General features: G+C 37.2%; 1 protein-coding gene across 1 annotated transcript in view; it reads left to right on the forward strand.

The window, feature by feature from the left end:
* Nucleotides 1–1,685: 1,685 nt before the first annotated feature.
* The window catches only part of LOC149226939 (uncharacterized), a 199,245-nt gene continuing 174,281 nt past the window's right edge, over nt 1,686–26,649 (forward strand). Inside the window, exon 1 of the mRNA XM_089380363.1 lies at nt 1,686–2,472. Within this exon, the coding sequence (XP_089236489.1) occupies nt 1,686–2,472 (787 nt within the window). The remainder of the gene's footprint in view (nt 2,473–26,649) is intronic.

Genomic DNA, 26,649 nt, shown 5'->3' on the forward strand with positions numbered 1-26,649 from the left:
TTTAGATCTCCCTCTAGATTTAGATCTCCCACTGGATGACTTATTTTTGTTTTTGTTCTGGGACCATCCTCTTACAGACAACGCATCACCATTCTGGCTCTCCATATTTTTTCGTCTCATCTCCTCCATCAACAAGGATGATACTATTTCATCAAACTGCAAGGTAGTTGCATTGCTACTTATTGCAATAACTAGACTAGCCCATGAATCTGGTAGAGAACACAACAAACTGATGCACTTATCTTCCTTTGAAACTTTAATATCAACAGATGTTAACTGACTTACCAAAATATTAAATGTGTTTAGATGTTCTGTAACTAAGTCTCCATCTTTCATCCTCAGGTTATACAGCTTTTTCCACAGGAACAGTTTATTCACCAGAGACTTAGCTTGGTACAAAGTCCCTAACTTGTCCCACAAAGCCTTCACTGTAGCTTCCCTTGATACATTCAACAATACTGAATCTGAGACACACAATCGTATTGTGATCTTTTCCTTTGGATCCAACTTCTTCCATTTTTCATTGGACACTCTCGTTGGTTTAGTACCTCGATCTACCACGATCCACTCATCTTTATCCACCAACATATCCTCCATCTTGAGTTTCCACAACTCAAAACTCTGACCGTTAAATTTCTTGATCTCTATCTTTCCACTGCTCACCATCTTCTTTCACCACCAGAATCGATCTCACAGATCTCCCACTGAATAGAGTCTACCACAGGCCTGAGCGAAACCCCTCAGCAACGGAGGCGTCCCCTTGAAGCCAAAATAGCTCCGATACCAAATGTAGGTTTTAAACTCGTACATAAATTACCTGCATATGAATTCTAAAACATAGAAAATAAACAATGCGAGATCATAACACATAAAACACATATACACAGAGATTTTCCCCTAGATCCCAAAACCAGGACTACGAGCTTGATTTTTCATTATATTTCTTTCAATGTTACAATACATATTTATACATGCCGAAGCATCCAATACCATGGACCGAAAACCATCGCGTCCAAAACCATGGACTGAACACCATAGGTAGGTTCGCCCAACCTAATATAGGTAGGTTAGTCATGGAAAGAACATAACACAACCCAACATCTATTACATAAAATAAATATTGTCAATAGTGTCTACAGATAGATCTCACAGGGCAGGGTAGCCAAACTAACTGGATCTTTTAAGGTCTATGAAATGGAGAAGGAAGAAAATATTTAAGATTCACTTTAAATATAGAGAACTTTTACCCAAATTCTATATTTAAAGATTAGAATAAAACATTTAAATTATTCGTAGTTGGGTGTAGAGTGTAGATTTAAACAAATTATGCTCTTTATTTATTTATTGAATAATTCAGATTCAGAAAACAAATATGTGCTATAATTAGAGAAATATAAACACATAAGATAGATAGATGCACTTCACCAACAACTTGACACAAGAATATTGGTAATTTGTTGATGCTTCAGAAAATATACAATAGTGATCTTCATATAAAAGACAACATCTCTTACTTCAAATAATGAAGTATTTATAAAAATTCTAAACTAAAATATCTTCAAAAGAATATCAAGATTTGTTACAAATATCTCAAACTGTATTACACAAGTAGAACTGAAATCGAGGGATTACATTATTCAATGACTTGAGTTGGTAAAATTACGAGAATAAGGAGGGAAAAAACAATGGCGGGATCTAAGTCGACTGTTGCAGGTTTCGTCCAGGGTTCGAACCTCGTCGCCTCGCATCTGGAGCGAGCGCTGGAATGGAGGCTAAAGAACGGCGGTTTCGTCAATTGCAGATATGCTTTCCTTCGAAAATCGACATTTCTGATTTCTGGTTTACGCTTGTCTGCGGAATTGAAAGGGAAGAGAAAAAGCTCTCCCTCTTTTTCTGCTAGTGTTATTGTGCTCGCGTCTGGCGACGCTGCTGAAGTGAAGGTAGAGACTGGAGAAGGGGATGCAGGGCGGGCAGCCACTGTCCCCCACCGGATCGGCTTCAAGAGCGTGGATCGGAAGCGTTTCGACCCATTGCTTGACGGGCCAAATGAATCAAAGGCGGCGCTGAAGGAGAAGCACGCGAAGACGTACGAGGACAGAGATCCGCACATTCTTGGGTTCAGAATTCAACTCGGAGGCGGAAAACAGTCAGGGACTGGCTGGATCGCTCATTCAAACACGGTTCCTCTATTCTCGTCTTCTGCATGCAAAGATGGGGGACTGCATGTGGCAGATCTGCTCCATCACACAATTGCATGGCCAAATCTCTGCAGCTTTGGGCCGGATCTACTCGATCCGAGCAAGAATCAAGAAAACCCAGAACCCAGGCAGCAGATCGGTGGGAAAGTGCTTCGATTGAGCAGAGGTTTAGCAGACGGCGATATGCAAATGGAAGAACGAATCAATAAGGGGTCAGATCTGAAAGATTGCGCTCAGACCGATCATATGGCAATCAGGAGTGCCATTGGGTCAGGCAGATCACGACCTCAGCCAAAATGCAGACATCAGGTAACAAATCTTAGATTTCAGATTTTTATTAAAACCCCCGAGAGAAAATCCCTTCTTGTTTGGGTACATGTAGAAAGCACCATTTTGCAGCTAAAACAACGGTTTTGGGCTTTGACTGGATATCCTAGTCAGATCCAACACCTAGTCAGCGGCAGATGGTCTCTCCAGGACGACAGAACCTTGGGAAGTTATGAGATTAATCCAGAAGAAACCATTGCTCTGAACCTGAGGCTGAGAGGAGGGGCTATACCTCAGGGACAGCCAAGCAGTTCAGGAGGAGACAAGGGGAAAAAGGCAGCACCTCAGCATCAACCCAAGGGAGGATCCTCCTACAAGAACATTCTTCAAGGCAACAGAGAAGCAGGGCCCTCCCCTGATCAAGGTGGATATACACCCAAGCCATACATAGTAGACCAGTTAGGGCAAACCCCAGCCCTTAACTTTGACTCTACTGGGCTTGATGATTATGTTAAGTCATATGAAACGCAGGCCCTAATATGCCGCTTCAACAGCTTCTGGCCAAAACCAATGGATCTATTTCATTGGATTTTCACCACTTGGACCATGGAATGTGATATACATTTATGCTCCAAAGGGTTTTTCATAATCAGATTTGCATCCAGGGAAGTCAGAGATAAAATCATCAGTGATGGGCCCTGGTTCTGGGGAACATCGGGGCTGTTCATGACCCCATGGTTCCCAGATTTTGATCCAAACAAAATGACCGTATCCAAAGTACCGGTTTGGGTTCGCCTATATAACCTTCCCCTTCACTTTTGGAGTGAACGAGTATTGGAAGGAATTGGGAACAGCATAGGGAAATACATCAAAACAGATCTGGAGAGAATTGACGAAAGGGTCTTCACTTTCGCGCGCATATGTGTAGAAGTGGATCTAAGCAAAGGGCTGCCAGACAACATAAGACTGATCTACAAACAGCAAAATTGGTTGCAAGCACTAGATTATGAAAATACAGCCTTTAGATGCAGGCTCTGCAGACAAACAGGACATCTGCAAAGCACATGTCCAGAAGCCAAAAAAGTAAACAGCAGAAGAAAGCAGAAAGGGAAGCAGAGGAAAGGATGGCAATTCCCCCCTCCTAACTCAGAGGACGAAGAATCAGAAGCAGAAGAGGAAGATACTCCCACAGAGAACGCGGAGGTATCTCAAGAAATGGAGACACAGAAGGAATCCACCCCAGACAACAAGGCTTCACAGTTTCCCCCAAATCAGGCAGAGAGGACAAACCAGGATCAGAACATGGGAGGGTTCAAACGGCAACACCAATCAGATACTTCAGATTCAGACAAAGAAATAGGTGCGAAGACAGCAGAAACACAGTTAGTCCTAGCCTCGATCGAGCCCACTCAAGGAGAGTGGCGCAAGGTCGAAAAGAAAAAGGGTAGGAAAACTTGAAGCGTGAGTTTTACTCACAACTGAAATTTTTTCTTTTTTCTCTTTTCCTCCTCCTTTCTTCTCTCCCTCCCTTTCTTCTTCTTTTTGCACGTTAATATTGTAACGTTGCGTGGGGCGCGAAAGCACCCGAGCCCAATGGGCAGCTTATGGAATGCTTCATTGCATCTGCAATTGTAACTTTTCATTTTTTAAATAAAAGGTTACAGCTTTTTCTTCGGAAAAAAAAAAAGTAGAACTGAAATCTAGGACATTCAATATTAATGAATCTACTTGGCACTATCTTTATGGATTTTTTGTGACAAAGAAGAGTAATTCAAATTTGATAGCAACTCTTATTTGATGAGGTGGCATCCATGTCACTAACTGTCTTTGAGCTTTTTCCTCCCGAAATTATGAAAAATAGGGTCCTATAATACCTTTGTATATCGCAAACCATAATATACGTTATAAAACTGAGAGAGGTTTTTGTAAATGATGATGTTGGAAACCAACAACTCTTATAGTTCTTGAAAATTCATTTCCACCTGCTCAAAAACCATATTTGAAAACATTGAATAAAAATAGAAAAATTCAGGAAAATATGTCTGCAATGATTCATCCGAATCACCCAAACCGTAAAATATGTTAGAAAAATGAGAGAGGTTTTTGTAAATGAGAATGTTATAATCAAACACCTATTTCCATTTTTGAAAATTTTCTCTCATTGTTTCTAAACCATGTTTTAAATTATTGCGTTGTATAGGAAAAAAACATAGTTTAATTGGCCATGAAACAAGCATATGACGTGGAGGTGGGAGGTTACATGGAGGTGGGGGATGATGTGGAGGCACATGGTTGGTGGAAAGGAAGTGGGGTCCACAAGGGTGATGTGGAGAAATGACGTGGAGGTGAGTGGGGAAAACAATCCAAGTGGTAGGCAGTGAATGGTGCGGGAGAGACAACGAGGTTAAATGTTGTCAGGAGGTGATAGGTGGAAGGGATACGTGGTGGTAGGGGAATGGTGGTTGAGTGGAAGTGGTGGGTGACATTAGCGGGAAGGCGGGTTACGGCAGGAACGGTGGAAACCGCTTTTGGAGGGGCGTCGAAGCTATTTGTGGTATTAAAGGGGGGGTCCGAAATCATGAGGGGAAGACACGTAGCAGAGGGGAAACTTCTTATCATACCCCACCATCCTCATTATTAAAGAGAATCATAGCGTGGGGTCTGAAAAGACACTGGAGCCATCCGATGAAAAAGGGCATTGTGATCGGGAGTGTGAACATGTGCACCTTTTAACCACATACGACAAATCTCCATTTGTCATTTTCAACTCTGCACTAAAATCAAAGCTATAGTACCAAGGCCTTATTACAATTTATTTAATCACATTTAAATGATGTGATTAATTTAATCTAAACATACTTAATTATCCTCTAATGCTGCATTTTGACTTGCAAGCATATTTTTTTATTTTTCTTAAGGTTTTGACCTTTTTTTGGAAATAATTTACAACATGGAATATTATTTACAACATTTCAAACATAATAATGATCAGCTATAATCAAATGATCCTATAAAAATTATAGGACCCTAACAGTTGTAACAATCGTCACATCTATGTGGACTATTTTACTTGATGTTAGGTGATTCTTGCTTTCTTGTGTGAGCCTATACTAGGGTGGTACTATAACCTCTCTCTTAGAGGCTCACTTTCCCTCCCTCTACAGTAGAAGAACATTGATACACCTGAAACCGAACATTCACTAGGCACACTTGCTTGCTTTTTTCAAAGGCGCATTTGTGCTTCTCTCTCTTGATAACAGATAAAGCCAAGGAAAATTTCTAAAAATATATGGCAAATATGTTGACATTCCAGGTGTGGCTTCTATTCCAAGTCGAGTGAGGTCTAATTGGGACTTCACATCAGGGACACCCCCTTGGTTAACGAATTTCCAACACCTGTCAACAGAGCTTTATGTTCTTAGGTGAAATTTCTAAATTTGTCTCAACCATGGATTTCTTGAAATTACCATAGGTCCCAATCAAGGCACCATCCTTATAATGATACTAGACCCACAATCAAAATCCCATTATATGGAACATTAACATGCAATGTAATATTTTTGAAAGCTTCTCATAATGAAAATGTGTTCTAATGAGAAATAAGTGATATTAAGAATTAGATACTTTTCTTCAGGAAAAGGGTAAATTTACAAATTTATTGTGGAGTCTTACATGTTGCATATAAGGTATATATAAGGTATGTGGAAGATGATCAAAATAAACTCATAATATAAAATAGTGTATCAAATTGACTAAAAATGTGCATTAGAAAGAACTACGGGTTCTAGTTAATGAGTTGTGCTATATATTCTTAAAACATTGATGATTTCTCAGACAAAGGTGTAGCAATAATGGACTTTAATCCATGTCCTACTTGCAAAGAGAGCACCAAGTCCATCCAAAATTAAATGAGAAATGAATAACTATTGTAAAATTATGTTATCAACAAAATATTTATATGAAGAAGGATGGGATGAATTTCAATGAAAAGAAATATAGTACATTGGACCTAACAACTCTTCAATTATCAATTCTCCTAGCTTTATTAAATTTACATATCAGGTAATGACACTTACCTACTATCTAAGGTAACCTTTTCAAAAAATAATATCTACTTTAATCCTACTAGAAAGGAAATACAATTTACACTTTTTAAATTGGTAATTCCTTTAAGTACACAATATTATAGAAATGTTGAGTATCTTATTATCATAAGGAAGGTTTGAGAAATAAATTGTTTAAGTAGTTATTAGTCCCTACCATGTCAGAACTCTAGCAATCAATTTTCCTATTGACCACTATAAGTTTAACATTGACTAATTCAAGTTACAATGTTTAACTTTGAAATATATATATATTTCAATATTATTGAAAAATTTATTTTTCAAACATTTGATTGGACCATAACTTTGAAGGTCTTATTGCAACCTTTATGCCATATGGAAAACTACCTCAAATTTTTTTGACATAATTTCTGGATATAGTTGCAATATTTATGCCACGATTTTTAAATATTTGTGCAATGGTTTTTCATTATTAAGCTTTACAAAAAAACCAACTAAAATGAAAATACATGAAAATAGTTCATACTAGTGACTACCATAATTAAGGTGAATTTAAGCAAGTATTTGCGTAAAAAATGAATATGAGCGAGATGGAAATAAATATACCTACTAGGATCTTTTCTTCAACTCTTTAATTATATATAGGAGTAAAAGTGTGAATGTGCAAACTTTGTATTGGTTATTATAATTCAAAATATTTTTTTTCTAAATCATTATCTAGTAAATTCAAAGAGATTAATTACTTTATAATGTTTAAATTGTGTGGAATTTTAATTACATGATAGTTTTTTAAACATCCAATATATTGAATGAATAATCTACTTTTTATATAAGATAAATAAAAATGATTAAAGAACCATCATATTTTGGAAAAAGAATAAAAAATTGTTAAAGATAATGAAATAAAGAGGAGAAAGTGAATTAGGAAATTTAGAAAGAGTTTGTTAATATAATTGTTTGTTTGGGTTTTTTAGGGTTGCTTTTATCCTTCCATAGCCACATGGATCTCTTCCATGCGATACACAAGATTGCACGACAAAAAACACAAAAAAACCAAATCAAAACACAGTGGAATTAGCCCACTATAGTCTTATCTGGTCACTAATACTTTGAAGAGGAATATGAAGAAAAGTTTATAAGAATTGGCAAACAATTCTATAGATACTAATGAATAATTGTGAATGGGAAGTGAGATCTATGTATTTATAGAGATATATCCATAAAGCTAACTTTGGCGAAGGGTAGTATAGGATCAATCATAGAAAAAAGGAAAATGTAGAGAAGTAGATTCGACTAACTCGACACAAGCAAGGGTGGTCATGTTAGGACAACGATGCCAAATGAGAATGATAACAATATAGGTAAGGAATTTATATTGTTGTCGCAACCATCGCTATTCACCAAGGCATATATATTATCAAATATTTCCTGAATGGAAAATATTCTATCCAATTTTTTATAATTTTAATTGGAACTTAGTAACTATGCCATAACATACTTGTAGAGTTTCTAATACATTTTCAACTTTCATCATGTAAGGATTCAATTATATATATATATATATAATGGATGTTATTTAGCTATATTGTAATCTTGAATTGATATAAGTCGTACTGGAAGTGACAATAAATTCCAACACAAATTATTAGGCAAAGACATAATCCCATATCAACTAACCAATATTTTAAATCTTTAATTAAGTTAAACCAAAACTTGAGATAATTTTAACTAATATTTTAGTTTTTATTCATTTTCATCCAATCAGAAAAATTCCATAGTAAAGGCAGAAGTATTTACAAAAAAAGGAATTTGTGAGAATCCCAGCTTCTATATACTTTCCTTTTGATATGAACATTTCAGGGTAATAAATATTTATTTGGTTGTTTCCGAGTCTTTTTTCTTGTTTTAGTTTTCATCCAATCGGAAAAATTCCATAGTAAAGGAAGAAGTCTTTACAAAAAAAGAATTTGTGATAATCCAGCTTCTATATGCTTTCCTTCTTTTTTTTTGATATCTAGCGGAATCAGCAACGACAGTGGTATCGTACTCATGTTACACGGGGTTGAATCCCACTAGCTACCACTATAACCCCTAGGAGGAACCACCCAGCCCACAAGAACAACCCTCTGGTTAAGACAAGACTTGAACCCGTGACCTGCACAACGGCATGAACGACTTACTAAACCGTCCGCTGGCCATGAGACCAAACCCCTGCGGACCTATATCCTTTCCTTTTAATATGAACATTTCAGGGTAATAAATATTTATTTGGTTGTTTCCAAGTCTTTTTGCTTGTTTTAGTTGCATCACGCGTTATTTTTAACATTGAAGTTAGGGAATGGCACGAGAAGAATGATGATGAAGAAAAATGTTAGAATTTGATTACTTTAGTTGGACATATAGATTACATATACAAACATATTATTGTTTCATGAATACTATCATGTCTCATTTAGATGTAATTTGTTCTCAATTTTTTTGGTTTATAAAGTATACATATTTTATGTATATTTGAAATTTATTGCACCAAGAGGCGCTCTACAACCTAGTATGGGGTATATGTGTTTAACGTTTTAACATTTAACATTTAACAAATTTAATCTAACGTCAATGTAGGCCCTAATTAAAAATCGATATAATTATTATGTATAAACAAAATATAAATTCAGTGTTGGTTTTATCAGACAATGCGAAGTGGAATTCTGTTTGTAAGAAATGGTGAAATAATTGAAGTAAAATAGGTAATTTAACATTCGTGGGCTGGGCTCTAGATTTTGAATATAATATTTTTATTTTAAAATATAATATAATATATTTTATTTCTTCAATAAAATTACTCGTTTTTTATTGGGTTGAGAGGTGCTCTCTAGCTAGAGATGTGTAATGTTAATGTAATAAACATTTTGACTCAGAAAAACAAAATATGGTAGAGATGTGTAGCTTAATGCAATCGTAATATAATTTAAACATTTTAACTTGGTGAAAATAAAATAACAATTAATAATTAAAAATAACCCTATAAAAATTAGCAATAAAAGAATTAAAATGACCCATGGTATTAAGAATCCATTGTATTAACCCATGGTATTCATGTGGAATATAACCTATTTAAGGGGGAAATTAAACTAGCCTAGATCCATCTTAGTTTGTTGTTATATTTAAATACATAACTAGCTATATAAAATCACGATGTTGAATCCATGTAGTCTGTAAAGATAAAACGCTTTCATAGATATGTTCACACTTAGCATTTGTATGGATCTATTGGGTGGCCCTATGTCTTTTTTTATGCTTTATTTCTATTTTTGAATTGATGAATACATAATGTGTATAAGTGCATAGAAGCTTCAGATCTTCCTGGAGGCTATTAGGTGATTTAGGAAGGTGTTTTTAAAAGTGTGTTGTAGCAGCTACAACCACTCTCCAAAATTTTGTCTATGCTTTGATTTTTTAGCCTTCCCTTCTATCCACAAGAGCTTATCTTTTACTATCATCAAGTATTCATGGTTTGATCAAGACTTATTCTTTTCATTTGTGATTATGTTTGTTTTTTTCATTATTATCTCATCTTTTTGAGACACAAGCTAGCCTTCTGACATGACCTTGCAACAGTCCTGGGCTTGCCTCAAGAAATTGCGCAACCTTGGAAGGAAAGCTAACCTTGATGATGGAAATTATGCAATCTAGAGTGGCATCTCAGCCTTGAGCTTGAGAATTTCACAATCATGGATGGAAACCAAACACTAATCTTAGAAACTGTGCAATCCATCCCTTGTGCTAAGAAACTGTGCAATGCACTAAGTTGAGAAGTTGCCCAGTTCCCCAGAATTGCGTAATATTTCTTAGCAATGTGCAAGGAAAGTTTCCCAAAAAAGAAAAATAAAAAAGCGAAAAGGAATCCCTATAAAATAGGGAATCATAATTAGTTTCCTGAAGGTGGAATAATAGTTATTTTTAGAAATTTCTACCAAATGTCGTTTTTTTCCTTGATTTTAGGCATGCACGTCATAAACCCTCATCTGCCCAAATCCACTCAATAGAAACCTCTAGATCTCATTTGTGCATTTGATCTTGGAGCTCTAACATTCCCAAGGAGATCTAGGAGCCTTCAATAGTGTTTGTGTCGCTTTTTTGGATGAATTTTGCTTTTGTTGTCTTTTGCCGCATTTTCTATCGCTTTTTATCATTTTGCTTCTATGAGGGATTTTTTCTTGTTTCTCTCTATGGTTTATGGAATTTTAAATTATATTAACTTTTAGAAGTGACAATTTAGTTTTTTGTTCTCCTTTCACAAGTGTCGCATCACTTTTCTTTTTTTTACACACCAGTGATCTCCATTTCGGCAAATCTCCTTGCATATTTGTTTTTCCTTATGTTTGTTGAGTTTCCGTGCTTCATTCGCATTTATATATCCATACTTATTCATATATGCACTTTAACTTGCATTATCCCTTAGATCTACTTGGTTCCTTTAGCCTCACTAGGAAGATCTGCATTTCGCTTGGCCATGAATTGCCTTCCACATCTAGGCATTACGCAATTCCAAGGCTCAAGCTAAGAGCTTAGCCTTTTATATTATGTAATGCACATTACAAGATGGCCCAATTGCACATTGTGCAGTCCCAAGGCTCAGTCCTACCACCTTGGTGACTGAGACTACACAATGCGCAGTCTTTCCCTGTCACTGCCCAGGTTGAACTATGGTTTGCATAGTCTTAACCTCTGGTTGCATCACAAGTTGCTGAGACTGTACAGCGTGTAGGTTCCTCAGCCATTTTCCCTCCGTTTTTAATGGGAATTGCACAATCGATCTCATTTTTTCATTGTTTTGCTGCCCAATCTTGCTTTGAAAGTGGATTTGAAAAAGCTAATTTATTCTTTCCATAAGTGCCTTTTCTCTCCTATAGGTATCATAGTGTTTGAGAACTTCTCTCTAGCATTCATCATTATCATGGCACCCAAGAGATGCCTCAAGAGATACCATAGAAAGAAGTATCAGGAAAGCAATTGAGAGTACACCAGTAAAATTGCCAGTGTATTTTGACACTCAACTTCTTTGTGGAAAAGGAATCAGATCTTACATGGAAGAAAGTGAACGAAGATTTTTTAACAAAAATATTCCAAGAAGATCTAGAGGAACAACATGTATACATTAATTTTCATAAAGCAGGGCTACATAGGGTTTTATGTAGATATCCTACCTTCCCATGTGCAGATGCTATCAGCTAGATTGTTTCACATATTGATGTGAAGACTATGACTTTGAGCAGTAACAACATACATAAGCTTGCACTTTTATGGCATCGGATTACCATCTTATGTACCATTTTCCCATGCAATAAAAACTCATGGATTCATACTTCTATGCCACCAACATATATGTGGGCATGAATTACATTGTTAAAGGTTGAGTGAAAGATGCATCAATGTTTCGACAGACACCCACCAATACTTACAAGAAAAAAATGTCTAAGGAGGGCCTATTAGTTGTTGATCATCCTAGCTTGTAGAATCTACAGTCAGTAGAGCACTAAGACCTTTCCTGAAGGATGGGAAATTTTATTGAACCAGGTTGTGAATGAGGAGAAGTCGTTCAACTGGTCGGACTTGTTGGCTCGACAATTAGGTATCCACGTAGTGAACACCCTGAATCCTCCCAAGGGTGGGAAAGTGATATTTTATATGTCTTGATATCTACTCAATGCAATATGTGCACATAATACATTCCTTGGCATGAAGTAGACTTAGACACCACAAGATTCTACTGTTCATATTCATTACAAAATGCTCTCGTATTGAAGCCATTGAGGAATAATGGAGAAGATAACTGGTCACTTCCTCATTTTTCTATACAAGATGATCTTTGAGGAAGAACCGCCTTGCATGTCACGTGGGGAAATGGAAGTAATATCAGAGATCACAACTTGGTTTGCCTCACTAGATGTCACCTTCCTTAGAGCGTTTCGCGATTAGAATTCACCACATATTTTGCCAAGGTATGCCACTAACAAGCTTGTGATGCAATAACTTTCATATCATATCTCCATAGGGTTGTCAGCAACTTTGCACAAGAAGAGGAAAGCACCTTGGCCAACTCTCCATATGCAAATTGGATTGTATGAGATCAAGAACCTAAAATTTGTAGATACCGAAGGAAAGGAAATATAGAAGTTTTCATTTCATACTCGAGACTTTAATATCTATTCTCTTCGTGGTATTTTCAAAGAGAATTATGTGAGAATTCACTTCCGTTGGCTTAGCAAGACATTTCATAGGCCAGAGGAGGATCCATGGAAGAATTATTATAATGCCTCTAAGTCCTGTGAACCGATCAATTTTGTAGGAACATCAGAGGTGACTACATATAAGGAAGCTAGTCTGGAAGTAGTGTCAGCGGAATGGAGTAACCCCATGCAGGATAAGGAAAGGGAAAGGTTTATTTTAGTCCACGAGGAGAATGAATCTACAAGATGAAAGCAGATCCAGCTATTATGAAAGCGAACTTAGTAGTAGAGGCAAAGAGGAAGTAGAGGATGCAAAGAGAAAAAAAAAAGGAAGAAGGAAGAGTAGAGGATATTGGAGGAAGAAAATAAGAAGAAAGAACAATAAGAAAAGCAGAAGTAAGAAGAATAAAAAAGGTGAAGATCAATAGAAAAATAAGCAACACAAAAACAAGTTGAAGAGCAAGAATAGAACTAGAAACTAGCATAGGAGGAGAGTGTACGAATACAAGACACAAGGCTTGCTCAGTAGGTTGAAGAATTGATAGAGATCATAGACATGGAGGAGGAACTAGAGCCACAGAATAAATATTTTGACTAGATAAAAAGCACACAGTAGGTCATCGTTCAATCTCCACCACCTCTAGCAGCAAAGTCAGCTCCAGGCAAGGAAGGGGAAATTATTCCTTTTGATGATGATTCAGTTATGGACATGTACAATATGTCATACAATTAACTTTAGAAGAATTTTGTACAAGCGTGTAAGAATCATTTTCTGAATGACCTTGTATCTCCTGATTTTATGAGAGAAAGGGTGATTGTGTTTAACACCAGGAAGAATCCCAATGCCATTGCCGCAACCAACTTGGCCTTCGAAGGTGAAGAAAAGTTGAAAATTGAGTATTTGATGGCTAAGAATAAGGAATTGGTAAAGAACTTACAGTTTTCCAAGAAACAAGTTGAACATTTCTATGTAGCAACTCAGAACACATCTTTCACATAGGCCCATATGTAGGAAATGAAGGCAATGATACTTGGCGAAGTATCGACATTTGGAATCTCTATGAAGAGCTTATTACTATGCATAAGGCAGTTCTACACGTGCATGGATTGTAGCAGTAGTGTAAATACTTTTTTAAAACTCTTAGAAATGTACAAGATGAAATCACTATCATGCATGAATGATCAATGCGATACAAAGGGCCACCACTTGACTTGGATAATAAAATGAAGCAATAGGTAGAGTTGGAGAAAGAAAGAGTGTGAATGTTCATCCAAAACAACAAACATCTTGCCTCATTCATTGGTAACATTCAGGCCTCATATGCATAGTTATACAACAGTATGGATTTCTTAGTGAAGTCCCATAGGATCCCATCAGTTGGCTCACTCATTGAAGCCAAACCTAGGAACTAGGTCAGGAGGAAGATAAAAGAATACTTGGAGCATATTAGATAGATTTCCACCAAGGAAGATTTTGAGGTGAATGAACATAACATGTAGAACAATATCAGTGGCCCTGTCCAAGTGAGAACAATGTTTCTCATGCTCTAGAAGGAAGTTCAAACCGGTTCCAAATCATTGTACCTAGATGCCATAGAGGCTAGAGTCCACTCCTAGCCAGAGACCATCACACAGTTTTGGGATGTCATCAAACAATACCAATCTTGGCACCGATACATGACCGAGAGATATCAATTGGAAGTTGTGGAGCTTGAGTTTCCCAAAACTCAAGCATGATATTGCTTTTTCATGTTAGGTTGTCTAGTTGGTTCTACCCTATTTTTTATTATATGGGTATGAGTGTATTGTAATATTATTTGTAATTAATTTGTAAGTAGAATTCCAACTGTGAATAATGGAATGTGAAGAGTCACAATGTAATGTAATGAGTTATTTTGTAAAGAAGTTGAAGGGTCATGAGGGAAGTCCAAAAGTCACAAAGGGGAGTTGAAGAGTCACCCCCACTTGTTATAAATAGAACCTCACAACTCATGTAAAGGGATTTTGGGAGCCAAGCTTTTGGCTAGGATTAGGTTTATAATTTGTAGCTTGGGAGTTTGTGAGAGCCTTTGCTTCTCTGTAGCATAGAGGAAGTATATGTCTTTGGAGGAGCAGGTGATGTTGACTTCACATTCCACTATTCGTGCTAGTGGTTTGTCAATGGTGTATGTATGATTGAAACTTTCACTTAATAAAAGCTCAGAGCCAACACATTTTCATGCATATGTTGTAAATATAGTAGGATTATTCTTGTTATGTTTGTAATTTATGTTATTTAATTTATGATTATGCTTATTAACTATTTCATTTGCATTGGTACGAATCTTGTTGAATAGATGATTTTGTATTAATTCATCACTGTTAACTTGTGAACTATTTCACATATTATCTTGTGATGTCATTTATTCTCATGTGTTCCTTTCAAGTTGCGTACTATTACAAGTTTCTAAAGCGCTCAATTATTTTCCCTTCTATGTGGTAGAACCTTGATGCTTCACACTTGACTCTCCACAGGGTCACACACTTGTTCTCACCAAAGTCACTATGCATCACACTATGTGTTATTGCACCGAAGTCACATCATTAAAACCCACTACATCGACAACCGAGCCATATTCCCGATGGGATTCCTACACCAAATGGTGTGAGGTCTAATTGGGACTTCATATTAGGGAGATCCCTTGAATGTTGGCAGGTCCAACACCATCAACATTTTTTGTGGTAGAAGGAGGGCCAAATGAAAAGATGAACCTGTGAAGTCTATTTGAACTTTACACACTCATTAATGGCTTCTCCCCAAATCACAACCCCAACATGTTTTTCTATAAACTTAAATTTGAAATTGGTGGTGAGAATCATCGATGACTTCTCAAATCTCAAATCCAATTGTTAGGGTGAAACAACATTTTTCGAGCACACCACTTGTTTTCTTGAATTTTGCATGAAACATAATATTCATTGTGAGGATGTTGATAGTAGGTTGTTTATTCTCACGTTCGAAGGGTGCGTAAGGGAATGGTTTTACACATTTCCTATCTTCTCTATACACTCTTTTGAACATATTTCCATAGAACTTTACCGCGCCTTTGATAGGTATGATTATAAATCTGTGTTCAAGAAAATTATGCGATTGTGAAAAGCACCTGATGAATATATTGATGATTTTCACGATCATTTCTTTCAATTTTGCTCTGAATTTTCTAAAGATAACGTTGACTGGCCTTTAATGAAAGAGAAGTTTGAATTTCTTGTTTACATTCCGATTAATCCGCATGTATATGAATATTTCGAAATCTTCCCAACATACCTTGGTATTAGAGCTTCTAAATCTTTGACGAACAAGCTTGTCGTACCAATTAACTCTTTGTCTCCCTCTAATCAAATAACCCCATTTTCACAGCTTGAGGTGGGAGAACTTGATAATTCATTTTCTAATTTACCACCATCTTCTCCCACCCCACATACTCATAATTTCAACACAGGTTTGGACTCCAAATCTGATGTTTTCAATGAAGTGTTACCTCCTCATACTCCATCCTTTAGTTCCTTTGGTCCCGCGAATTATTAGTTTTTGTTTTCATCTTTTTTGAATGTTTCTCTTGATGTTCACGAGGATCAATTTCTGGATGGAGCTGGTGTTGAGGAGTGAACTTGGGATATCATTTACGATGACTATGTGTGGGAGTCCACATCTGAATAAGAATCTACAATGAAGGATGATTCTTTTCCTTCTGCATCTCTCCCTCATTATCTAGAAATTATCCGTGATTCTTTCGTTCCTTTTGAATATTACAAAGAATTACCTTCCTATGATGTCATTACTTCTTATAATTCTCAGAACTCGTGGAATGTGAGTTTTTCATCTAAATGTAGAGAAAAAATATTCTCTTCTTGATCTCCCCAATTTATCATCTCATCATTGTGAAGAATCGGAGGGTGAAATTTTTGGTTTTCAATCTTCCCCTCTTTATGATTCTTCAGATCATCAGGATGCCTCTGTTTCTAATCTTAAACCTTTTGATCAAAGTTTTTGTGATCCTTTTACCCATTCATCCAGTTACGACTCTGATTTTTCTATTTTTTATTTTTCTAGACATAGGGGTTTGATGATTTATCTTCTAATGATTTGGAACTTCCGCAAGTTGCAAGGAAATTTAGCCTAAGATGATGGTTATGTCAGGTTCTCATAGTATTGAGGCCAGTTCCAATTCCAATTAGAATATAGATGTATCTTTCAAGGCTCCTCATCACTCTGCCACACACATTAAAAATCAATCTCTTTCACAATTTTCGCATCCTCCATTTGCATTGGACAATCCCATCACTCAGTCATTGGAGTAGTAATACCTGGTGAGCACTATTGAAAAACACAAGTTTTCATCTCTCTTTATGTTTTCCCAGTTTCAAATTTTGAAATTTTTTCCTTGAATCTCTTTGAGTCTCAACGTGTCTGAACACCATAGTGCATCTGCAAACTGCTTCGCATGTGATTTTCTTTCATACTTTCCTACACACTTTTTCAAACTTAGAATGTCATGGTGTGTATTGCCTTATATTTCTTGATTTTTGTTATGTTTGAATATCTTTCTTGATACACGCTCCCTCACCCCTACAAGTCAACTGTTGTGTTGGTGGTTACACTAGAAATTTCATTTCACGTAAGTCTGGCCTATTTTGGTTAGTCTAGGAATCATAATACTTTTTTTGTTTTCATTTCTTTGTTTTTGCTTTGATTTACTTTTCATCTTTCTCCTTTTTTCTATCTTTTCATTTCTTTCAGTTGTAGTATATCTTTCGCATGAGAGTGCGTTTGGTCTTCGAAGCAAGCATGGTGAAGTTTAAGAGGACGTTGTGCTACTATCAACGCTTGGTTTTCTATGTGTTCCCTCTATTTTCATGAATCTTGTATTCTTTTAGTTGATGATAATGTGATGAAAAATATGTTCTTTCTCAAAGAAAACCATAGTCGAATCACGATGCTTGAATATAAAACTAGTGTTTCCTACTCTAATCGGTGTTTTATTTTCAGTTCCTTGTCAGCTAAGTCGAGTAGAGTAAGGAGGGGAAGAAAACCTTAAAAAGTGTGTCAGAGCTATAAATAAATATCATTCTATGAAAGGACAACCTCTTCTCTCAATAATTCAAGATCCCTCTTCTTCCTCACTAAATCAATAAGTGCATATGTACAGTTCTATGAACAAAATGAAAATAATTTAAAAAATTAAATAAAGGTGAAAGAAAAGAAAGGCTTCCTTTGCGAAGAGGTGAAGCAAGAAACTTCACTAGGGTACAATCCAGGCTCGCTAGCAGCAGAGCAATGTTTTTGTTCCTAAAGTGACTCCACTAGGGTACTATCCAGGGTTACTAGTAGCGGAGCAACACTAGAGATGAAAACTAAGACTCTGACAATTCTTCTCACTTGTGTATCTATATACTCTTCATCCCCATTCGAAACAACTTAAGTTGAATTGTATTGGTTAAGTATGTCACCGATGAAGAGAATGGTAGAGACTATATATTTAACGCAAGATAATTCAAGAATCTATAGTAATCAATGAACTGAACAAAACTTCCTAAAGATTTAGACTTGTTTTTAATGAGACAATACCCATACATAGAGTTGGAGTTCTACTAGTGTGCTTCCAAGTGTTGTAGCAACTACAACCACCCTCCAAAATTTTTCCTATGCATTTATTTTAGAGCCTTCCCTTCTATCCATGGGAACTTATCTTTTACTGTCATCAAGTATTCATGGTTATATCAAGACTTATTATTTTCAACTGTGCTTGTGTTTGTTTGTTTCCATATTTATCTGATCTTTTTGAGTCACAAGCTAACCTTCTGACTTAACCTTGCAACAGTCCTGGGCTTGCCTGCAGAAACTACACAATCTTGGAAGGAAAGCCAGGCTTGAAGATGGAAACTATGAAATCTAGAGTGGCATCTCAGTCTTAAGCTTGAGAATTGCACAGTAATGGATGGCATCCCAACACTAAGATCAAAAATTGCCCAATACATCCCTTGTGCTCAGAAACTGCACAATGCACTGATCCAAGATGTTTCCTAGTTACCCGGAATTGCATAATATTCCTTGGTAGTTTGCATGGAAAGTTTCTTGAAAAATTGAAAGATAATCTCTAGAAAATAGGGAATCGTTATTAGTTTCCCGAAGGTGGTACAATCGCTATTTTTAGAAATTTCCGCCAAGTGTAGCTTTTTCTTTGATTTTAGCAATGCGTGTCATAAACCCTAATATACCCAAATCTATTTAATAGATGCCTGTAGAGCTCATTTGTACATTCGATCAAAGAAATATTGAATTCCCAAGGAGATCAAGGAGCATTCATTGGAGTTTGTGTTTCTTTTCTGGGTGAGTTTTGCTTTTGTCATCTTTTACTGCTTTTTCTATCGCTTTTTGTTGTTTCTCTTCTATGAGTGACGTGTTTCTTGTTTCTCTTCATCGTTACCAAAGCCTTAACTTATATTAGCTTATAAAAGTGTTGATTCATTTTTTCGTTCACCTTTCATAAGTGTCGCATCACTTTTCTTGTTTTTCGACACTGGTGATCACAATTTCGGTGACTCTCCTTGCATATTTGTTTTTCCTTTTGTTTATTGAGTTTGTGCACTTGATTCAAATTGATCTATCCATACTTAGTCAGATATACACTTTAACATTCATTATCACCAAGATCTTCTTTTTTCATACACCCTTACCGAGTATATTTGCACTTCACTTGGCCATGCATTGCCTTGCCCAATTGGGAATTGTTTAAGTCCAAGGCTCAAGATGAGAGCTTAGCCTTTGAGACTGTGAAATGCATAGTATACACTAGCCCAACTGTGCAGTATGAAGTCCAAGGGGTAAGTCCTACCACCTTGGCCACTGAGACTGCGCAATGGGAAGTATATCCCTATCATTGCCTAGGATGAACTACGCATTACACACTCTCAAGCCATAGGCTGCATCACTAGCTACTAAGACATTGCAATGCCCAATTCCCTCAACGAGTCTCCCTCCTTTTCCCATGAGAATTGTGTAATATCTCTTACTTTTTCACTCATTTTCTACCTGATCTTTCTTTGAAATTGGATATGCAAAAGCTAATTTATTCTCTCCATGAGTGCCTTTTCCCTCCTACAGGTGTCACAATTGTTGATAAATTCTATCCAATAGCCACTGTTATCATGGCACCCAAGGGAGCTACCTTAAGAGATAATAGAAAAATCAATAATGAGGAAGAAGTTGAGAGTAGGCTAGTAAACTTGTCATTGTATTAAGACACCCAATTGTTTGTGGAAAAGGAATCAAATCTTACATGGCAGAAAGTAAAAATATATTTCTAAGCAAAGAGTTTCTAAGTAGATCTAGAGGACCAATAGGTATACATTAATGTTCAGAAATCAATTCTATACGGGGTTTCATGTAGATATCCATCCTTCCTATGTGTAGATGTTATTAGCTAGATTGTTTCACATATTGATGTGAAGACTATGACTTTGAGCAATACCATTGAACATAAGATTGCTAATTTTCTAGCAACAGATTACCGTCTTATGTACAATTTTCTTGTGCCAGAGATACTCATGGATTCCTACTTTTATATAACACCCTCCTTCCACATCTACCCAAGCAACCGGCCAGCCATGGGTAAACATGCGACGAGACGCCAATATGATAAGATTCAACCTCCTTGGTGACTTTAAGGAAATTGAATCGACAGAACCTCACATATAGTCATCCAACTTCATCCAAATAACCTTCAGAAGACAAGTCAGCTACTAAGACTGCATATCCCTGGGTCCCACTGTTGTCTGAGAGGCTTAAGGGTAGGATAACTCTCCCTAGACACTACCCAGGTGAGTTAGTTTGAGGACTAAAGCTCCCCAGATACTACCCAGGTGCATTATAACGCTTCCCAGACACTGCCCAGGTGAGTTAGTCTCAACACTAATGCTAGCATTCTGGGATTTGAGCCACCTTTTTTGGCCCAGGGCCCAGGACATTACCCAGAATAGAATGATCACTTAGAATTAGTAAGGATGCAAGGAAACAATGATGTAAAAGCAATAATATTAATAAGATCATCACCAGACCCCTAATAGACATGACAGGGATTTCGTCAAACATATCATCAACATGTAACCTATAGGTGTAAATAACATAATTAAGTGTAGGGATCTCATACTTATCTGAGAATCGCTGTGAACCATTGTTCCCTCATTCCATTTCTTGTATTATCCTCCATTAACTCATAAACACATTATCCATTCATATACAAGTAAAAACATGTTGAGAGCCATACATAGTTGTTGTCATGAAATGTGTATATACCAGCATAATAGGAACAAAAATACAATAAACATATTAGCCATCAAATCCATAAATACATTAGTACCTTTACACATGAAAATCAAGGGAATGGATTTCTCATTAATGAATGCAATGAACCAACCAGAGATGGGACTACCATGTTCCACCTGACCGTTGAATGGCTAAGTGAAATCTCTCTTTAGCTATTCACCCCCATGCCATATTCCAAGCATGAATGTGGGATCTCATAGAGCACATCAATTAAAACGCATACAGGGCTTCCAGAGGCCATCCACCTCAACCCATCAAATAGTAATTCCACCTCACAGTTGGACATCATCAAAAAAATTATCAAATTTGTCTCCATCCAAGCCTTCGAGGGCTTCTAGAGCATTTGTCCAACCAAGGCTTCCATAACTAGTAACTCAACCCACAACTTATACAGGGCTTCCAGAGTATTTTTCCAGCCAAGGCTTCCAGGACTAGTAACTCAACCCATCAAGGGCTTCCAGAGTGTTTTTCCAACCAGGGCTTCCAGAGCATTTGTTCAACCAGGGCTTCCGGGACTAGTAACTCAACCCAAGCTATGGAAACATGAGAACCAACCAAAACAAAGCAATGAATGTAAACCCATAATCACCATGGATATCCAGGAAATGGAAAGGCTAGGTAATACATTATCAATGCTAGCCATCCTCCATGTTAATGACAGAGGATATACAAGAAACCACATGCATGTGCCATGCATGACAAAACTTGTGAATAAATCATACATGCAACTTTGTACTTGCAAGCAATCTAATGTAGTTGTTGATGTCGATGCCCTCCATGTTTTTCAGCTATTTCAAAATACAAAGGGAACAAAGGGACCAGGCCAAATGCAGCTTGCAACAGTGACCCAAAGGGTGGACCCGATAGATATATATGCCATGTTTGAAGACTTTTCAAGTCCGCCAAGGCCGATTTTTCCTGTTTCTTCAATATTTTTCATGTATTTGGAAAATACACAGAGAAGGCAGGAGTTCACAGTATTTCATAATTTTTCTGTATTAAAAAAAAACCAGACACTATCTGCATTTGAGAGGGGTTTCAAAGGTCCGAAGACCTATTTCACCATATAACAGTGCCCAGGAGACAGTTGCAGGGAAATAACTACTGGGAGATAGATGCTGAGCTGTAATCATGGAGCCACAGTGCACCACACAGCCAAATCAAACAAGTTCAGGGAGATCCAATAGTGCAACAACCACATCAACAGTCCTTCCATTGCAATATCCATCCTAGCAAACATTATGGGCCATCTCTAGCCCGAGAAAGCTCCTAGACAGTGCAACAATTTCCATCCTAACAAACATTATGGGCCATCTCTAGCCCGAGAAAGCGTTGAGATAGTGCAGCAACTGCTCAAAATATCTGAATGTAGCTATCCCTCTGTCAGAAGAGGAAAATTGTTGAGCCATGCTTACCTAGAAGGCATCGAAATAGTTAACAGTCCATATCAAGTAGATTAAGACCCCTAAAGCCTCAAAAGGCTCAGGATCATTGTAAACAGGGTATAAATAGCTATTAGTAAGATGTAATAGAGGTTCAACTTTTGGAGATTATTCCTCCTCTGTTCACTCAAGCTTCTCATCTTCATTCTAAGCAATATAAGCTTCTTTTGCCATTAGATGTTCAATGTCCATCCTCTTTATGTTGTTCTATGCTTGCACTTGAACAATTTGTTTAGGCTTTTTGTGTGTTTAAGGCTAGATAATTGTCATCTTATCTCTGCTTTGATATATTAGATTAGCAAGCTTCTTTGTTGCTTGTAGCTAGCTATTTATATGTGTTATTATATATGCATCTACCAGTATAGTCAGTAAGTTCATTTGCTACCTATAGCTAGCCATTCATCTATGTTCATGTATGCAATCTGCTGGTACTGTCATTATTCTCCATCTATTCATTAAATCTACAAACTATTGAGCATTAGTGGTTTAAAGCCTTGTGTTGTTGAGGGTGTTCATGCATGCCTTGAGTGAGAATAGTGTTGAAATGGTTATCTAACTTGATCCAAATGCTCATCTATTCCAATAGTTTATAGAAAAATATTGAAGACTATATGTTACCATGCATCTCCGATCTACAACCTAGAAGAGTTTTCTTGGAGTGCTAACATAATTAGTGATGCTGCCGGGGAGAAGAAACTGAAGCTCAGCTTCCTGGGAAATGAAATAGATCCAGCTTTGATAATAGACAAATTCTGGGCACATTTTTGGTTGTAATCATCTATCTGGCGACTCTACTGGAGGTCAAACCTTTTGGTGACTCTACTGGAGGCCGAACCTCTTGCCGACTCCACTTCATACTTCTGGCTCAGTTTGTGAGGCATACTCAGACAAATACTCAGAAGCTACAAGCTGACCCAATACCTGACCCTGAAAAATCATCAAAGAGAGAAAGGTACTGCAGAAAGAAGCATTAGGTTCAGGTAAACCTAAAAAATATTCTATATCTCTTCAAGAAAGGCCTGTAATAGAAAAAATACATGTTGAGAGTATACCATCTAATACTAGCAGTGAAGAAAAAATTTCAGAGATTCATAAATATCCTTGTTCTTTAGGTTCTCCTTTTGCTTTAAGCCCAAAGGGAACCTCCCCTCCTATCCATCATATTCCTTTAGTCGTGTTAGTCACTCCTTAGCCCTCTATCATTCATACTGCCAGTACTCTTATAGCCACAACAGCCATGGTAGGTCCACAATCACCTACCAAAATGGAAATAATCATAGCTGCTAGGTATGGACCCTAACACTGCCCACTCCTTTGAATGCCATGCCTACGGGAGAATATCATAAATATAGGCCTAAGTTCACTGGGACTGAGGGCGTTACTGTTGAAGAACATCTTTAGTCATTCTATAGCTATGCTGATAAACTAGACATTAGTGAAGATGATGTGTGGATGAGAGTCTTTGTCCAGAGCCTAGATGGAGAGGATAGAAAATGGTTTATAGAACTAACCCCAAGATCTATAGCAAATATTGAAGCTTTAGATGATACATTCCTAAAACATTGGGGGGATAAGAAGGATCTCCTCTACTGCCACACTGAGTTTGGGAACTTAAAGAGGGAAAATGGTGAGTTGTTGTATGATTTTAATAAGAGGTTTAACCATATGTACAACAAGATACCAGCTGAAATAAAACCCACTACTACCTCTACTAAACACACCTATGCCAATGCTTTTGATTTTGACTTCTGCCTACTGTTGAGGGAGAGGAGATGTGCTTCTTTGGCTGACATGCAGGATGCAGCCTTGGAAGTAGAATAAAATATCATGGCTATAGAGAACCTCAAGGGAAATGCTGATAGAAGAAGACAGAGAGGTGAGTCTTCATCATCCTCTGATCCTAAGATAGATAAAATGACCAAAATGATAGAGTCATTAGCCTCTGAAATATCCAAACTAAAGGTTGAGTAGCACCCATGGAAAGGAAGGGTGCCTAATACCTTTGCTCCTAGAAATCCAAATCCAAATCCATATAGAAGAGCTAATAAGCAGTTGTAGATTTCACAAAGAAACAAAGATGCAAATGAAGACTAAAGGGTGAGGGCTCCTTTTCAAAATGCAGTGATGGAAGAGGAGCAATTTGAAGAAGAGGATGAGACCCATTGTCTGGAAGACAAAGGCAATGCTTCCTTTTTAACCTCAACTGCCTATGAAAAGTCATTTTGCAATGACAAGATCAACCAAGAATGGGATGGTAAAGTTGTTCTACAAACTGTAGATCAACAAAGATATAATTTGAGGTCAAAGACAAATAATGCCAAGGAGACTCCTATTCAAAGAGTTGTTTTCCCTGCAGGACAGCAAGCTAATAAGCAAAAACAACCGGCAGTTGATCCCATCGTCCTCCAATCTCCAGCTCATGAGGTAAGAAGTCTTAAAAAGTATCCTTCTCCTTTCAATTTTCAATCAGAAATTCAGAAGCTAAAGATACCCATGCCCTGATTGAACTATTGAAGAATGAGTCCTTCAAAAATCCATCCTTGAAGCCCTTGAGCCTAAATCCATCCAAGCCTCCACTTATTGTGTGAATATGCAAGTTGACAAGCCAACTATTATTCTCAGCCCAATGATTGAAAATTGTGACGATAGCTCCCCATCATTCTATCTCTCTCTGACTATCCATGATAAAATCCTTCAAAACTGCCTTTTGGACATTGGAGCGAGCCATAATCTAATGCCCAAGTCTTTCATGGATGAGTTGGGTCTTGACATCACAAATCCTTATCATGACCTATTCTCTTTTGACTCTAGAAAAGTGAAATGTCTGGGACTAATCAAGGACCTGGCCATCAATTTGTCTCAACTGCCTATGAAAAGCATGATGATGGATATTGTGGTGGTAGATGTACCCCCCAAGTTTGGTATGTTTCTTTCTAGAGGTTGGATCAAGAGACTAGGTGGATCATGACAAAATGATCTGTGTTATGCTACTGTCCTAGTCTTTGGAGGAGAGAGCAAGAGATTATACAGAGAGGCGTGGTTGGATTATATAATCAGTGATGAAAGGAATCCCACCAATCATCCCATATATGCTATTGACACCGATTTTGGAGAATGAATTCTCCATATTGAACAATCTCAGTTGGCCTCCACGCAGCTCAAGAAACCAGTTTGCCAAATCACAGAGGAAGAAAACCCCCAGGTTTGGGATATGTTTTTTGATGGGGCTTGCTCTAAAGATGTTGTAGGGGCAGGTGTAGTCCTTGTGTCCCTAACACAAGAACACATGCATTTATCTTTTAAATTAACCTTTCAGGTCATAAACAACATCACAAAGTACAAAGCTTTAATTATGGGCTTAAGCGCTGCTAAAGAAATGGGTATCAAAGGCCTGAAAGTGTTTGGGGATGCAGATCTCATTATTCATCACGTAAATAAAATTTTTCAAGCGAAGCATCCAAGGCTGAAGGCATACAAAGATGAGGTATGGAGGCTCCAGAATTCTTTCATTAATTTCAGCATTTCTTATATTCCAAGAACGAAGAACCAGCTTGCCAACTCCCTTGTTGTCTTAACTAGCATGTTCATTCCTCTGTTGCCTCCAAAATTAATATATGAATTTTAGGTAAAATACAGACCTTCTCCGACTAACAACATCAAATATTGGAGGGTTTTTTAGGAAAATGAGGAAATTAGTAGGTTTTTGCAAGTCGTGGAGGAATTTGTTGAAATGCACATCGACCAAGAAAATGAAACCATGCAAGAATGCAGCCAGTCCAAGCTGAAAAGTGAAATCGGCCAAAGAAGCATTGTCCAGTTGCTCAATAATCACATACCAAGAGGATTGGTGCCTCTAGAGAGGCTTTTCGATCATAATGACATCCCCCATAATGCAGCCAAAATAGAGAATGAGTCTGATGTCTGTAAACACAATATAGGTAGCCCAACCTGCCCAAAAAACATAAATCTATCCACATATTTATCCTCAGCCTAGAATTCTGACTATTGCACCCTCATGAAGCAATTTGTGGACATTTTTTCATGGAAATACAATGATCTTAAAAACTATGATGTAGACATCATTCAGCA

The sequence above is a fragment of the Pinus tabuliformis genome, chromosome J, assembly GCF_031772625.1.
Source record: "Pinus tabuliformis cultivar Carrire ecotype Pingquan chromosome J, CPIR1, whole genome shotgun sequence".
Classification (NCBI taxonomy): domain Eukaryota; kingdom Viridiplantae; phylum Streptophyta; class Pinopsida; order Pinales; family Pinaceae; genus Pinus; species Pinus tabuliformis.